The following is a 15,070-nucleotide window of genomic DNA, read 5'->3' as shown; positions in this document are numbered from 1 at the left end:
CCTGGCCGCCATGCAGGGCAGCTCGGGGGAGCAGCCCCGCCGCAGCGCGGACCCTTCTCTCCCCGGAACGTCTCTCTCGCGCCCGGCCCGTCGCGGCGGCCCCGCTATGGAGGCGCACATCCCCTCCTCCGATTGGCTGCGGCGCTGCGCGCGCGCCGGCAGCGCGGGCGGCGATTGGCCGGCGGGGCGGGGGCGCGCGCGGTTTCCCGGGCGACGGGCGGGCCCCGGCGCCGCCATGGCGAGCGTGCACGAGAGCCTCTACTTCAACCCGATGCTGACGAACGGCGTCGTGCACGCGAACGTGTTCGGCGTCCGCGACTGGGTCACCCCGCACAAGATGGCTCTGCTCGTGCTGCTCAGCGAGCTGGGCCGCGCCGGCCCGCAGCTCGGCCTGCTGGAGCGCCGCCGCCTCAACCGCCTGCTGCTGCCGCTGCTGCAGGTCGAGGCCCGGGCTGGGGCTGGGCCGGGGGGAAGGGCGGCCCCGTTGTGTCGCGGCCTGTCGCGACATGTCGCTGTCCTCCGCAGGGTCCGGATATGGCGCTGTCGCGGCTGCGCAAGGCCATCGAGGAGTGCTGCCCGCACCTGGCCGGCTCCGTCCACATCAGGTGCGGGGCCGGGCGGGCGGGGCGGGGCAGGAGCCACCGAGGGATCCCCTGCGCTGTTCGTGTCCGCTCCAGCGCGGGAAGGTGCCCCGAAACCTGCAAATGTCAGGCTCTGAAAGCGCAGTTTGGGCCAAAACTCTACTTGGACAAGTTTCATACTTGTCATAACTAAGTTCTGTAAGGCACCAACATCGAAGTCATCAGATTTAAAGTTTCTGCAGGACAGAAGATCTGTTGTCATATCAAATAACTCACTAACCAGCAAACTCACAATTCCAAAAATGCAAGCAGTACAAAAATTATAAATTTTTGAAACAATTTTTAAAATTGTAAAATTTGTTAATTTCCAAAATAAAAAGGGCTCCTATTTGTTTTAAGAATAACCATCTCATCTAATTATTCTCATAATAAAGACCTATTTAAAAAGAAAAACATGCCCAAACATCATCATCATTATTATCATTATTATTATTATTATTAGGCTTACCACTATTTAATATGATCTTATTTTCCTCAGTATGAAAACCTCCTGGGCTCCAAGAAGTTAGTTATCACTTGTGTTTGCTCATTTATGCAGGAAGCAGGGGAATATTTTGATGTCTATATTAATACCCTAAAACTTGCCATTTTTCCCCTGTTGTCTGTATTAATACCCTAAAAATGACATCTTCTTCCCCTGTTTAGGTTAAAACTTATGGCAGAAGGAGAGCTGAAAGACATGGAGCAATTTTTTGATGATCTTTCAGATTCATTCTCAGGGACAGAGCCAGAAGTTCATAAAACAAGTGTAGTAGGTAAATAATTGTTATCCATGAGCTATTTTTGTTGTGATATCTGTCATTGATGTCACTCCCTCAGGACACAGCTTTGTTTTTCTGGGGAGGTTTCAAATTGCAGAATGTCATTTTTCTCTTGCTCAGATGTTGCATATTAACTGACAGTTTTGCACATTGTGAGGTTGTTACTGATTTTAACAATTTATCACTTATCTTCAGTGAGATTTGCAGGGTGATTTACACCCTGCAACACTGAGTTGTGTCATTGAGATAAGACTCAGTAATTTCTATTTAATTTCTCATTGATTTCTGTTTGATGAGGAACTGAATGATGTTTTTGAAGCTGCTGGCCATGGATTTGTCTCCTGTCTGCAGCAGCAGCTGCCAGCCCTGCTCACAGCAGGAATTTCCCTCTCCAGGTCTGTTCCTGCGCCACATGATCCTGGCATACAACAAACTTTCCTTCAGCCAGGTCTACAAACTTTACACAGCACTCCAGCAGTACTTCCAGAAGGATGAGAAAAAGGATGGAGCTGATGAGAATGAGATGGAGCTGACAAATCCAGAGGAGCTGGATGGGAAAATGGAGAAAGAAGAACTTGATGGGCCTTTAAGGTGATCAATTCGTGTTAAAGCCTTTTAAACCTTTTAAGAAAATGAATCTTTGATTTGTTTAAAGTCTCCTGCAGCCGGGCTGAGCTTTGTGGCCGCTCGTTTCCTTGGTGCCACCGTGTGGTGACATTTGTCAGTGGCTCGGGAAGGTGGCACTGCCCCATCCTCGTCCTCCCCTAGGGAACCACAGCCCGAGGGCAGCTGCTGCCCACAATTTCCCACTGCTGGGTGACTCCTCTGGTTGTGACGTGCTAAAACTGTTGGAGAGGTCACTTCTGCTGCCAGCAAGGGAAGATTGCTCAATAAGAAGTTAAGTTGAGTGGTTTTGTTTTGCTCTTCACCGTTCTCCAAATAAAAGAACTTGTGTCTATTTACCTCAAATAGGAGAAGCAAACACTGAGAGTTTTCACCTGCTGAAGAGATGCTCCATTGTAAGAATAATCCTGAAAGTATTTGATGTGTCCATGTATTTAAAATGTACTTTGCAACCTCTATTTGTATAAACTTGTGCAGGAATTGGTGAGTCAGACAGCAGCTTTTGGGCTCTGGCTGGGCTTGCTGGCTTTCCACAGAGTGAATGTCTTGCAGAACAGCTGTTTCCAGCTGTTTCCAGCTGTGATGGATGTGGCCAAAGTGCCAGTTCATCTCCTTGGGACTCTCTTCAGAGGACAGAAAAACCAGAGCAGAGCCATTTGAACATGTCAGCTGCAAATCTTCTCTCTGCTGTATTTCTTTAGGGTTTTTTAGGGTGTATTTAGGGTAATGCTGCTCTCAACTACAGTCTCTGCAGGTTGAAGCTAAACTCTGTGAAATCATTTGGATTGCTGACTTTGATGGAGTAGATTTTGTTCTTTATTAAGTTTTCTCAGTGTTCTTTCATGCTTTGAGCTGTAATATCTCAGAAATCTTTATAAAGCAGCAGTGGGGGTGTCTGATGAAATGTGTTTCTGTGCTGTCTTTCCTTGCCCCTGTTTCTAACCAGAGTGTGTCTTACAGGGAAGAAGAGATAGCCTGCAGTGGGCCTCTTTCCCAGAAACAAGCAGAGTATTTTCTTTCTCAGCAGGTATGTTAATTCTCATTAAAGTGGAGGAAATGTTCCATAACACAAATTTCACCTTGAATTTTACCCCCAGTGTCAGCTGAGATGCTTTCTGTGCTCTGGTAGAGGCTTGTTGATATCCTGCTTGTTGTTGCTCAGTGTGAGCACTTGGGGCTGTGAGTGTTTCATCCAGACATGTCACCATATGCTGATATTTGATTCTCAGAAGGTCCTTCTGCTCTGCTTGCCTCACATTTCTGTGAAATGTGCAGTTTTGTTGGTTATTCCAGCTGGTAAATAAAAAAGGGAACAGAAATACACATGGACACAAATGTCAGTAATTCAATAGTCAGTAATGCTAATTTTAGTAGCTACATTTTTGTGATTTTTTAAATTAATTGAACTGCTTGCCAAAGCAAACTGGATTTATCAATTTGTTTTCCTGAGGGTTTTTTTTTGTATGAGAAGATACATACAATTCCAGTGAGCAATGTGTGGCAATAGTTCTTCAGAGAGAAACTTAACCAGAATTCTTTAAATGCCTTTAAACAGTCCTTTGAATAAGATTTTATTTGACTTGGTTTCTGTGATCTCTGGAAATTGAACACTATAATGTAATATAGAACTGACACTGTCATAATAGACAGAGCTGCCACAAAATCTTCTTTAATGTCCTCTCCAAGCAGATAACAACCTGACAATCCTGCACCACAATGTATTTTTATAACCCTCCTTATGGAGTTACATTTCTTACTTGTACTGTTCAAATTTCATTCCAGGCTTCTTTGCTAAAGAATGATGAGACAAAGGCTCTTGCTCCAGCATCTTTACAAAAGGAATTGAACAACTTGTTAAAATTTAATCCAGACTTTGCTGAAGCAGTAAGTATCTTTTTCTTCATCCAGAATGGTTGTAAAAGGATTTCTTATCTCAAGGATAGGATTATTTGGAAGTAATTTATTCTCTATTGAAATATAAGTAGATGATAAAACTGTGAGCAAGTTGCATGTAAATGTTTAGTAATTCAGACTAAAACTCCTGAAGGTACAAGAACCTTAATTAAGCAAAGTACTCCCCCTTCATGCACAGATATAAACCTCTTAATTTTGGTGGGACTGAGTGCATTCTTGTTCAACTAAATCTAAAACTTATATCATTTGCCCACATTTTCCTAAGTAATTTCAGGCCTCATTCTCCTGTAGTTTAAAAATCAGTATTAAGTGCAATATCTGTTAATTTTTCTGGTTGTTGTTCACTTTGCTTCTGGTCCTTAACAGCAATTTATACTGAAAGCCACAGACAGCTCGTGCTGAGGGGCCAGACCTGTGCTGTGAGCTCTTGCTTTGTCCCTCAACAGCTTCTTCTTGAGCAACTTCCAGAGTTCAGCTCCTTCCTGCCTTGCTTTGCACCTCTGCCTCCCAGCAGCCCTGGGCTGAGCAGACAGGATTTTCCTTGCTGCTGTTGGGAAGGGGATCCCCTTGGAAGGGCTGCCACAGTCCCTGCCTGGACTTCACAGCATAAAGGATTATCCTGGCCAGTCTCAAAGCCAAAAAGAAAAGACACAATTTTAGCATCTCCTTTCTATCTGCACAGCATTTGGAAGCAGTGCTGATGTTTCTTAGTATTTTTCTGAGTGCATCCTGCCTCCATTTCCACTCTCACATAAATGCAGAAATTCCACCTCTGCAGAGATCTCAGACTCTCTGGGATCTTTCTGACAGATCTTGTAATCTTCACCATTTGGCAGATCCCGTTAGGGCAAACAGCCAATATTGTCCAAAAAATTATCCAGTTTTATCCAGAAATTCTGCCCAGGTAGTATCAGTATTGCAACTTCTGATCAGTATTTCACAGTTACATGTTTTGGACAGAAACACCGAGTAATTACAAACAAAACCTCTGCTTTGGTATCTGTACAATTAAAACTGATTTTGTTTCCCCTTTCCAGCATTATTTAAGCTACTTAAACAGCCTCAGGGTGCAGGATGTCTTCAGTTCCACACACAGCCTCCTGCACTACTTCGACCGGCTGATCCTCACGGGGGCGGAGAGCAAAAGCAACGGGGACGAGGGCTACGGGCGGAGCCTGCGCTACGCCGCGCTCAACCTGGCGGCGCTGCACTGCCGCTTCGGCCACTAGTAGGGAACTCAGCCACCCCGAGAGACCTCCCCTTCCTCCTAAAAACCCTGCTGGGGCTTTGTCCCGCTTGACAGCAGCTGGGGTTGGGTTGGGATCCTCTTGCGATCTTGGTTTGTTTGGGTTTGTTTTTGTTTTGATGTTTATTTGGTTTCCATAATAACTGAGCCATCTAAGAGTTGACATTTGTCTGTGTCCTGGGTATTTTAAGTGTTCAATTACATTTCCATGACCTCAGAAGGGTCAGTGGGCATGAATGCCTATTTTCATCCATCTTTTCAAGAAAGTGTGGTTGGTTTTCTGCAAGTCAACACAGAGCTGATGATCTGGCAAAAGAATAATTAAACCAAAAAAGCCATCCAAGCTTTTAAAATTTAAAATGCCACATGGGTTGGGGTTTATTTTGTTGATAAAGCTGGCCTACCCATCTTCATTTATGGTTTGCATTTATTGATTGCTGCCTGGAGGCACGATGTGAAAGGACTGGAGAGGGGAAGGACACTGCAAAGTTGAGAGTAACAATTTCTACACAAGCAGATTCTAAATGTTGCCCCTGTTCAAACAATAACTTGGCACCGTGGCCTGTACAGGGCTTGAAAGGCCATGTAGGGGTTACAGCTGCGTTTTGGTTTGCAGATGCTGTCAGACTTACTGTCCTGAAAACCAGAATGCACTGCTGAGTGCTGGGAGGAAAACACAGGCTGTTAAATCAGAGATCTGAGTGCACTATGCATAATTCAGATCAATATTCCTCTGGATCAGGATGCTGTATCTTAAGCACTGCAGGAACAGTAATTGCTCTCCCTCTGTCCGTCTGTCTGTCTGTCACAGCCAGCAGGCTGAACTGGCCCTTCAGGAAGCCATCAGGATTGCCCAGGAGTCCAATGACCACGTGTGCCTGCAGCACTGCCTGGTAAGAGCTCTGTGCAAGCCACCTGGAGTGGTTCTGCTCAGGGAGCTGCTGCAGAGCTCCTCTCACAGCAGCGTCTCCCCCAGAGCGTTTGACTGCCCAGCAGCGGGGTGGCATCACTGCTGGCACACAGGGCAAGGATCATGGGAGGGTTTGTTGCAGCTCGGGGTCAATTCCTTAAGCAGGAATTGTTATCCCAGTATCCTCAGTAGTAAGCTCAAAGTTGAGTCTTAGATGTTGTAAAAAGAATTTCAGAAGCTTCCTCCTTCCTGTCTGTTGAATTCTCAGAGCCACCTTTAGAGCAAGCAAAGTGGGAGGGAAGGATTTGGATTTCTCTCTGTTTTTTTTCCCTGTAATTAACATTATAATGAGTTGACATCAGTGGTATCAAACTCCTGAGGTGCTGCATTCCACAGTATTTTTGTGCGCCACTGAACCTCCAGGTTGGCTGGTGCCACACCAGCATCCCAGCCTAGATGCACTTCTGATATGTTTTGCTGTGCAGCATTTAGTAGAAGTTTCCTTAGAATCAATCCTCAAGTGGTTTGCATTTCCAGTGACTTTTTGTGCATTCTCTAACAGCAAGCCAAGTTAAAAGTGCTGCTGCCATCAGTTATTTGCAATGAGAATTTGATCTTTTTCCTTGCTAGAGTTGGTTGTACATCCTGGAGCAGAAGATATTTGACAGCTGTGTTCTGCTGGAGCACTCTGTGAACAAATCCTTACATTTTGGATTGCCAGTGAGTCCATTTCATCAATCCTTAACTTTATTTTGGGACAAACCCATGTGGTGATGGGTGTGTGTGTGTTCAGAGTTTGGGGCTTTGTGACTTGTCTGTTCAAAATATGGGACTGGATTTAAACAAACATTTTAACACTCCAAAATCCAGCTGTTTCTATGACTTTTATGCTTCATATTAACAAGCCAGAGCTCAGTTGCTTTAATGCCAGAGCATTATTGCAAGGCTCACTGGTTTTCCTTCTAACTTGCTTGATTTTCAGGCAGAAAATCTCTCTGTGGCTACTGGCCCAGGCACATTTTGTTACAATCTGGTGCTCAGGGGAGGTTCTTAGGGCTCCACCTTCCCTGAAGCTCAGTGCTGATGCCTCTGGCAGGGCTTTGAACACGTGTTTATTTGTACAGCTCCGTGAAATCTTGCAGGGCAGCCCTCCCCTTTGATAGATCTGTTGTCTGTTAATGTTTAGTTCTGTCTTCCCCAAATCCACAATTCCTTTGTTAAGAGAATTGTTCTAAAATGGACTAAAACTGCTGGGAGATAGGAGCAGCCATGGCCTCTGTGGGGAAGGGAAGGAAAGCAAAGGCTGTTTTCACAGCAGTTCTGGAGAAATCCAGGTACTGCTCCTGTCCTCCTCCATAAGATTTCTGTGTGGGGGAGTGGAAATTACCTTTCACATCCAACAAAATGACATTCACATATGTGTGGGTGTGCATAAGTGAGTATTTAAAGAAATGCCTGGAGCAGTGTTCCTTTGTCTGTGCTGCCTTTTTGGGTTTCTTTTTTAGTAGTTTAGAACTCTGCTCCAGTGTAATTTGCAAGCCTGGGGTACTCTGTTGTCTTCCATCACTGGAGGTATGTTTTTTTTCCTCCTTCCCAGTATCTTGCTTCCTTGGGAATACAGTCCTTGGTTCAGCAAAGAGCTTTTGCAGGAAAGGCTGCCAACAAACTGATGGATGCCTTAAAAGATTCTGATCTGTTGCATTGGAAGCACAGCCTGTCAGAGCTCATAGACATCAGCATAGCACAGAAAACAGCCATTTGGAGATTGTACGGCCGCAGGTATTTGCTTTGTTTGGAACTCCTGGATTAGCTGCTGCACTTGTTAGCACATAATGCATTTATATAGGTGTAACAAGTGACTGTGTCTCTCCAGTGCACTAAAATAAAGCAATCAGACTGTGATTCAGTACAGGCTGAGTGCAATTATTTCCATTCTCTTGTGTTTCTTTAAAACTCACACTGAAGAAGAGATAGTTTCCATTTAGTAGAGGCAAATAGATCATAAATTGTTCCTGTGCCCCCACTTTCAGCATCTCTGTGCTTTGGCTGTGTGCAGCTTTCAGTCTGCAGTACTTGCTGTGCCTGCACAGTGCAGAGTCTCTGGACAGCAGTTATTTTACAAGTTTTCCTTCTCCCCAGGCCCCTGGCTTAACCAGACAACATAGACTATTGTCATAACAAGACCATAGATTAAAAATGGTTGTTGTTTGCTGCTTGAAAACTAAAAGATATTTCTCTTGCACCAGCACCATGGCACTTCAGCAAGCCCAGACCTTGCTGAGCATGAACAGTCTGGAGGCTGTGAACGTGGGCGTTCAGCAGAACAACACCGAGTCCTTTGCTGTGGTGTTGTGTCACCTGGCAGAGCTGCACGCCGAGCAGGTGAGCTCCAGGGCTGCTTGCACCAAGTGCCATTTGCTGAGAGGACCTGTGGGTGGTGCTGACAGAGGGTGCAAGACTCGACTTGTGGTTTTTTTCTGCCTTTAACACCCGCTCTGGGGGCAGAGACAATGCAGGGTGTTTGCTGGGCAAATCCCTTCCCCGAGGGTTGTGCTGAAAGGGAGGGGAGCAGGGTGCATTAATCAGTGTCCTTCTGTGTTCCAGGGGTACTTTGCAGCTGCTTCTGAAATACTGAAACACCTAAAGGAGAGATTCCCTCCCAACAGTCAGCATGCACAGGTAGAGTACTTAGCAGTCAGCCTGTAGGTTGTGTAACTGTTGTACATTAGGATCTGAATCCCACTGCTCCTGAATTTTCCTCTGGATGCCTTGGGTTATACATTTCCTCATTTCCCTTGGCTTGTCCTCATGGGAAGCTGTGCAGCATCAGTTTTTTTACAAAAGCATGGAAAAGCTGCCTGTGTTGTTTTCAGACTGGTGAGATGTTTCTCTCACCACAACCTCCTAAGATGAAGCTGTTCAAGTAGAAATTTCATTAAGAGAGGAATACACATCTGCTTCATGAGCACATAGAGCAATTAAATGCTCTGCATTGATTTGAAGCTTCAAAGTTCTGTTTAATTAGTGCTGCTTATTTTGATATATTACAATCCAGAAATAACTGAGATAATGGGCTAATAACCTGATTTTTGTGTGACTCTGGGAAACATTGCTACAGGATAGTATAAGATAGTATTTACATTGAAGTGCTTGAGATCCCATTAGATGTAGTGTGAGCCTTCTCTTTTCACTCCAGAACAAGTCTACTTGTCTACAAGTCTCCAATCATTAGTAATGACTTAAAAGAGCCTTTTCACATAAAATGCAGTCAAGTAGGTGAGCTTCAATATTGAAACATTAATCCAGACCTGAGCATTTCTGTTGAGGACAGTAATTCAGTAAATCCAATAACTGGACAGTGGAGTTAGTGTGTCTAGAGACAAATACGCCCCGGGGAAAAATAAAAAGTAAATTCTAATTTAGGATTGGAAAATGAGCAGGCACAACTTCTAAAGCTTTTTTCTGGATGTTCTTTGTTTAGCTTTGGATGCTGTTTGATCAGAAAATACAGTTTGAGCGAGCCATGAACGATGGCAGATACCACGTAGCAGATTCTCTTGTAGCAGGAATTACAGCACTTAATAGCATTGAAGGTGTATACAGGTGAGAAATCGTGGGTCTTGGTGCACTTGCAGGTGTGTTCCATGCAGATCATGACAAATTTAGCACAGTGATCACTGGCAGTCACATGTGCTTGCATTTTTTTCCCTTTCCAGGACTAGTTAAGGTCATGTTATCTAACCTCTAGGGCTATTCCCTTAGAGCATGTGCTGCAATAATAATTTGTAATTGTTTCTCTGGGCATTTTAAGAACTGGAATAGCTGAAGTTGGTGTTATTCCAGGGCTGTGACTCTGTCACGGTGAGGTCCTCAAAATCTGCTATACTCAAACCTGAGCACAAGGCAGATTTTTATGTCACATAGCTGGGGAGGGAGCTCAGGCCTTGAGTGAATTCCTCTGTGGCCTGGTTTCTACATCTCCAAAATGGAACAATGTGATTTTTTTTTTTCCACTCACCTTAATGTGGTCTTGTTCCTAAACGAGAATGACATGTTAAAAATAGTTACAGTTAAAACTTGGTATTTGGTGAATATGAAAACCAACATAGTGTTCAAAGAATTTCTTGTCAATTTTCAAAGGCAAAACACCTAAAAGCAGCCAGTGCCAGTCAGCCAGAAGAGCAGCATTCAAGCTGTGGGACCTGATGCTTGTCCTTCTGGAATTGGACTGATCATGAATTCCCTGATCTTTAAATACTCTGCTCAGTGTCTGGTTCAGGGCATTTGTACCCATCCCCTGCTGCTGTGCATTTGGTCCTGACTTCCCTGCTCTCCATTTTCCCGTTGCTCCATATCCTTGTTAGCTCAGGCCAATTTTAGCTGCTTTACCTCATACCTGTTTTTCTCACAGATAATTACTTATGCTGTCTAGCTTGCATGTCCTCCCACTTCTGCTGCCTCTTTGGCCTTTGATTTTGGCAATCCCTGGTTTCTATCTAAAGCTGTTTTATGAGTTTGATCCTTTCTGCCTGGGAGTTGTCCAGTTGGCACCAGGGAGATCTGTTTTTCCTCCTGTCTGTGTGTGCAGCATGTGTACACTTTGTCAGGGTGCCAGTCTGCAGTTATAAGAAACAGGTCACAAAATAGAGACCTGTTTCACTGTGTTCTGAAGAGCAGAATTCTATACAAAGTACAAAAATACAGTGATGTTTTCTTTCTACCACAACAGAAAAGCCATTGTATTGAAAGCCCAAAATCAAATGTCAGAGGCACACAAACTTCTGCAGAAATTGTTGATCCACTGCCAGAAAATCAAGAACACCGAGATGGTGATTAGGTAAGAATGTTTCATTTGCAGAGTATTAAAGCCACTTTGCAGTGATTAGAATCAGCCATTTCAATTTGTCTGTGTTCAGACTTCACTAGTCTTCAGATTACCTGCTGTGATTCTAAGATTACAGAGTCATTTCAATTATTAATCACAGTATGGAGGAATCCTCAAAATATTGTGTCATTTAAACCTAGTTATTATTATGTAAACTAAAAGGTGGTAAAGTTAAAGTTCCATGAAGGTTCATGGAAGAAGGAAACACTGCATCTAAAATAAATAGGAAATGGCTGTGTGTGTAGTTTTACCTTGGTGTAAATCTTGAGAGAGCTATTTATCTTTATTTAAAGATATTTAAATAAAGATATTATATATTATATATATATTATATATTATATATTATATATATTATTTAATCTTTTGTATGCCTGTGGCATCTCCTCTTAAGGGTGTAATTTAAATGTATTGTATATGCAGCAGCGTAATTCGTAATAAAACCAATCCCATTGTGGATGGAATAATCCCCTGGGAACAAGTGGACATTTTTGACCCAGAGTGAAGGTCTGTAACTGCTGCTCCCTGTCTGGCCAGGGTGCTGCTGTGCATGGCAGAGCTGTACTGGAGGTCCTCGTGCCACACCATCGCGCTGCCCGTGCTGCTGCAGGCTCTGGCCCTGGCTCGCGAGTACAGCCTGCAGTACTTGGCCTCTGAAACCGTGCTCAACTTGGCTTTCTCCCAGGTAGGGCTGATTTGTGTTTTCACAGGGCTGCAGGGCTGCATTTATTCTGGGGATCTGGATGCTGGTTTTACTCCTGTGAGATTTAAGAACACAACCTTGCTGGAATTAAATTATTGATTGTGAAGAAGTAAACTCTGAATGTGAAAGCTTTCGAGGAAGTTAATAAAAGTTGAGTTTCATGTGCATCACTAAAATGTATAGTTATTGTATGTAATTAAGCAGCATAAATTTCCCCTGTCTTAATGTCTTCAGTTGTCTTTTTATGCTGGTATTTTGGCTTTCTAGCAGCACAGGTTGGCTTGTATATTAAAAATAATGCTGGTAATGAGTTCAGTTATATTGCTTATTCTGAGAGGCATGGCTGTCAGCGCTGAGTGGAGAAGCCTTTCCCAATCATTTCAGAGAGCAGCTCATTTCTACTCACAAGTTTTGATTTAAAAGAAGATAGTGGGGAAAAAGTTGAAAATAAATGGTGCATGTTACATCACGTTATCAGAAACAGACATGGCTTGTGTTGGTGTTCCCTGAAGAAGCTGCTCCCATCAGTGGATTCCAGTGTGAGACCAACAAGTATTTCTCTTTCAGCTGATCCTTGGCATTCCTGAACAAGCCCTGAATATCCTGCACATGGCAATAGAACCTGTCTTGGCCCACGGAGCTGTCCTGGACAAAGGCTGTGCCATGTTCTTGGTGGCCAAATGTCAGGTGGCTTCTGCAGCTTCCTACACTCCACAAAAGAAGATTGAAGGTAGTGTGAAGGGTAATTCTCTCTGAAACTGCTCAGAAGTGCAAACCAGTGTCTGTACTGGAGTCCTGCTACACCAGAGTGTGTTACCTGGTTATTGTATACAAATTTCATTTGGAATTAGTTGTTGCACAGATGTTTATAATGGAATATTGTTTATCTGCATACTTTCACACACATATTTTGCAGCAAAGGCTGAATAATAGAAACTAGCTGAGAGACCACGTTGCTAAGACACAAATGGTTTTGAAAAGCTGAGGAATTTGTAATTGGCCTCCTTAGACTTGAGCTGCCTTGGAGTTGTTACTGTGATATTTTCTTAAATATGAATGTCCCCCTCTTTCCCACAGCTTTGGAATCTGCTATCTTGAATCTAAATGAAGCCAAGACTTACTTTGCCAAAGTGGACTGCAAAGAGCAGCTCAGAGACGTTCTCTACTTCCAAGCTCGGCTGTTCCACACCCTCGGCAGGACCCAGGAAAGGAACAAATGTGCCATGTTGTTCCGTCAGCTGCACCAGGAGCTGCCAGCACACGGTGTCCCCTTGATCAATGCCTTCAAATGATGCATTTAAAGATGAGATTTGTTTGTTTTCCTGTTCTGGTTTTGTTTGTTTGTTTTCTTTTTTTTACAAGTATCTTTTTATTGTATTCAGTCATACGGGTTTCAGAATAACTGCCAATAAATCATGGTCTGCTCTTGAACAGATTCGTGTTTTGTAACGCAAATGTCGTTTTCCACCCATTTCACTTTTATTGTCTACTTGAAGCTAAGAAATTAGCAGGGAAAAAGTGAAAAGACCCTCTTGACTGTGTTGTAAACACACTGAGGGGAGCAGTGCAGTCACGAAGTAGTGTTCTGTTCTTAGGAGTGACATTTCCCAAATCAATGCAGGCTTTATGAACACAGGGGTACAAAAAAAATAGTGGAAAATGTAGGCAAAGCTCCTTTGTGCTCTTTTTAAGTGGTATGGAAGGGGGAGTCTCATTTAAAAAGTGTCCTTGCTTTTAACCTGTCTGCTGTTGCTGTTTACGCTGCAGAAACAGATGGTGCTGGCAGAAAGGGAAAAAACAGGGTTCAGGCAGAAAGGTCTAACAGTGCAAAGTCCTGGCACTGTTGTTTCGTGTGTCCTTGTGCAGAGGGGGAATGAGGAGGGTGAAGAGTGGGAAACAACAGCCCCAGCTTAGCTGAAATGTTTTATTGTGTGTGTTCTCCCCTCAGCACTGTGTGTCATTCACCTGCTCTGCTTTTATGGGTGAATAGATGGAGATCACAACTGACTGAAGTAATGTGGAGGGGCCAAGAAATCTCCAAGAAATCTGGAGAGGGACTTTGGACAAGGGCCTGGAGTGTCAGGACACAGGGAATGGCTTCCCACTGGCAGAGGGCAGGGTTGGATGGGGAATACCACCCTGTGAGGGTGGGGAGGGAGGCCCTGGCACAGGGTGCCCAGAGCAGCTGTGGCTGTCTCATCCCTGGAAATGTCCAAGGCCAGATTGGACAGGGCTTGGAGCAGCCTGGGGCAGTGGAAGGTGTCCTTGCCCATGGGTGGACTTGGAGATCCCTTCTATCCCAAACCGTTCTATTACTGAGTATGTGATGTGCTGGCATTGACTGCCAGCAACGAGATCCTCATTTTGGAAGAAAATTTCATTTTGACTGTAGTGTGCAATTTGAGGGCAGAGAGGATTGCACTCCTGTGAGTGTAAACCTTTGGTGGGTGCCAGTCACCTGGTGACTATAGAAAAGCTGAGCGTCATTAAAGCCCCGGAGCTACCCTGCTTGGAAACAGCAGATTTAACTGTGTCACTGCCACACCAGACCTAAACCTGGTTCTGCTGGAGCTGGGCCAGGTAAGGAAGAAGAGAGAAGCACTAGGGTGTGGTTGAGCCGAGTCCGGTGTTAGTTTACACATTCCGTTAATTACTGCTGCATCGGGGCTGTTGGCAGATCATCAGGGCCTTGATTTTAAACCAGGTTTCCAACGGCAAAGGGGAGCCCAGCCTTGTGGAGCGCTGGTGATGGCTCATTCCCTCTCTGCTGTGTTTTAGCCGACATAGAGGAGTTTAATCCTTAAAATGTTCGGAACACCTACTGCGTTTCGGTAAGTGCATAAACCTGATTTTTAGAGTGGCTTTCAAGATTCTCAGAAATAAGCGTTTCTCGACAAAGCTGGCATGGAGGCCTGGCTCTGCTCTGGGGAGCTCTACAGTCTCAAAGTGGTGCCCACAAACGAGCCTTGAAGCAAAATGAGGAAGAGGGTTTGGCCAGCTGTGGCGTTTGCATCTTGCTCAAGGCTGAAGCTGTTGCTTCATGTAAAGAAAACGGGGGTGAGCTTGGTGCAGAAATGGTGCTGGATGGAAAAAACAACAAACCCCAAATACTGGACAAAGCAAGGGGTATGTTTGACGAGGGCTGGTGTCACCTGGGGGTTAAAGGCCGTGCCCATGAGCTCTGTCTCAGCGCTACAGAGCTGTAACTTGTGTGGGAACTCTTTGGTGGTGGCCTCTGTGACATTTCCCAACAACTGTTTTCCAAACCTCCCCTTTAGGCGATGCTTTGGGCAATCGCTGAGTGCGGGGGAACTGGCGCGGGTAACCCGGTTTGTCCCCAGCCGACCTGACGCTGGCAGCCCAGGGTTTGCAGGGGGCAGGGGGAGGAG

General features: G+C 44.7%; 1 protein-coding gene across 1 annotated transcript; it reads left to right on the top strand.

Moving 5' to 3' along the window:
* Positions 1-229: 229 nt before the first annotated feature.
* ANAPC5 (anaphase promoting complex subunit 5) lies at positions 230-13,112 on the top strand. Its single transcript, XM_036393476.2, has 17 exons — positions 230-439; positions 526-605; positions 1,287-1,396; positions 1,798-1,993; positions 2,987-3,053; positions 3,809-3,910; positions 4,978-5,168; positions 5,998-6,079; positions 6,727-6,816; positions 7,694-7,875; positions 8,343-8,478; positions 8,701-8,775; positions 9,578-9,699; positions 10,826-10,933; positions 11,516-11,663; positions 12,249-12,411; positions 12,759-13,112. Exons 1-17 carry the CDS (start codon positions 236-238, stop codon positions 12,971-12,973), a joined length of 2,271 nt encoding a protein of 756 aa, XP_036249369.1. The 5' UTR covers positions 230-235; the 3' UTR covers positions 12,974-13,112.
* The last annotated feature ends 1,958 nt before the right edge of the window (positions 13,113-15,070 follow it).

This window comes from Molothrus ater, chromosome 18 (assembly GCF_012460135.2).
Source record: "Molothrus ater isolate BHLD 08-10-18 breed brown headed cowbird chromosome 18, BPBGC_Mater_1.1, whole genome shotgun sequence".
Classification (NCBI taxonomy): Eukaryota; Metazoa; Chordata; class Aves; order Passeriformes; family Icteridae; genus Molothrus; species Molothrus ater.
This window is presented reverse-complemented; position numbering and strand designations above follow the sequence as displayed.

Coding starts and splice junctions, on each gene's coding strand:
- ANAPC5 (XM_036393476.2), top strand. CDS start 236: ATGGCGAGCGTGCACGAGAGCCTCTACTTCAACCCGATGCTGACGAAC. Junction 440..525: donor TGCTGCTGCCGCTGCTGCAG/GTCGAGGCCCGG, acceptor TGTCCTCCGCAG/GGTCCGGATATGGCGCTGTC. Junction 1,397..1,797: donor TCATAAAACAAGTGTAGTAG/GTAAATAATTGT, acceptor TTCCCTCTCCAG/GTCTGTTCCTGCGCCACATG.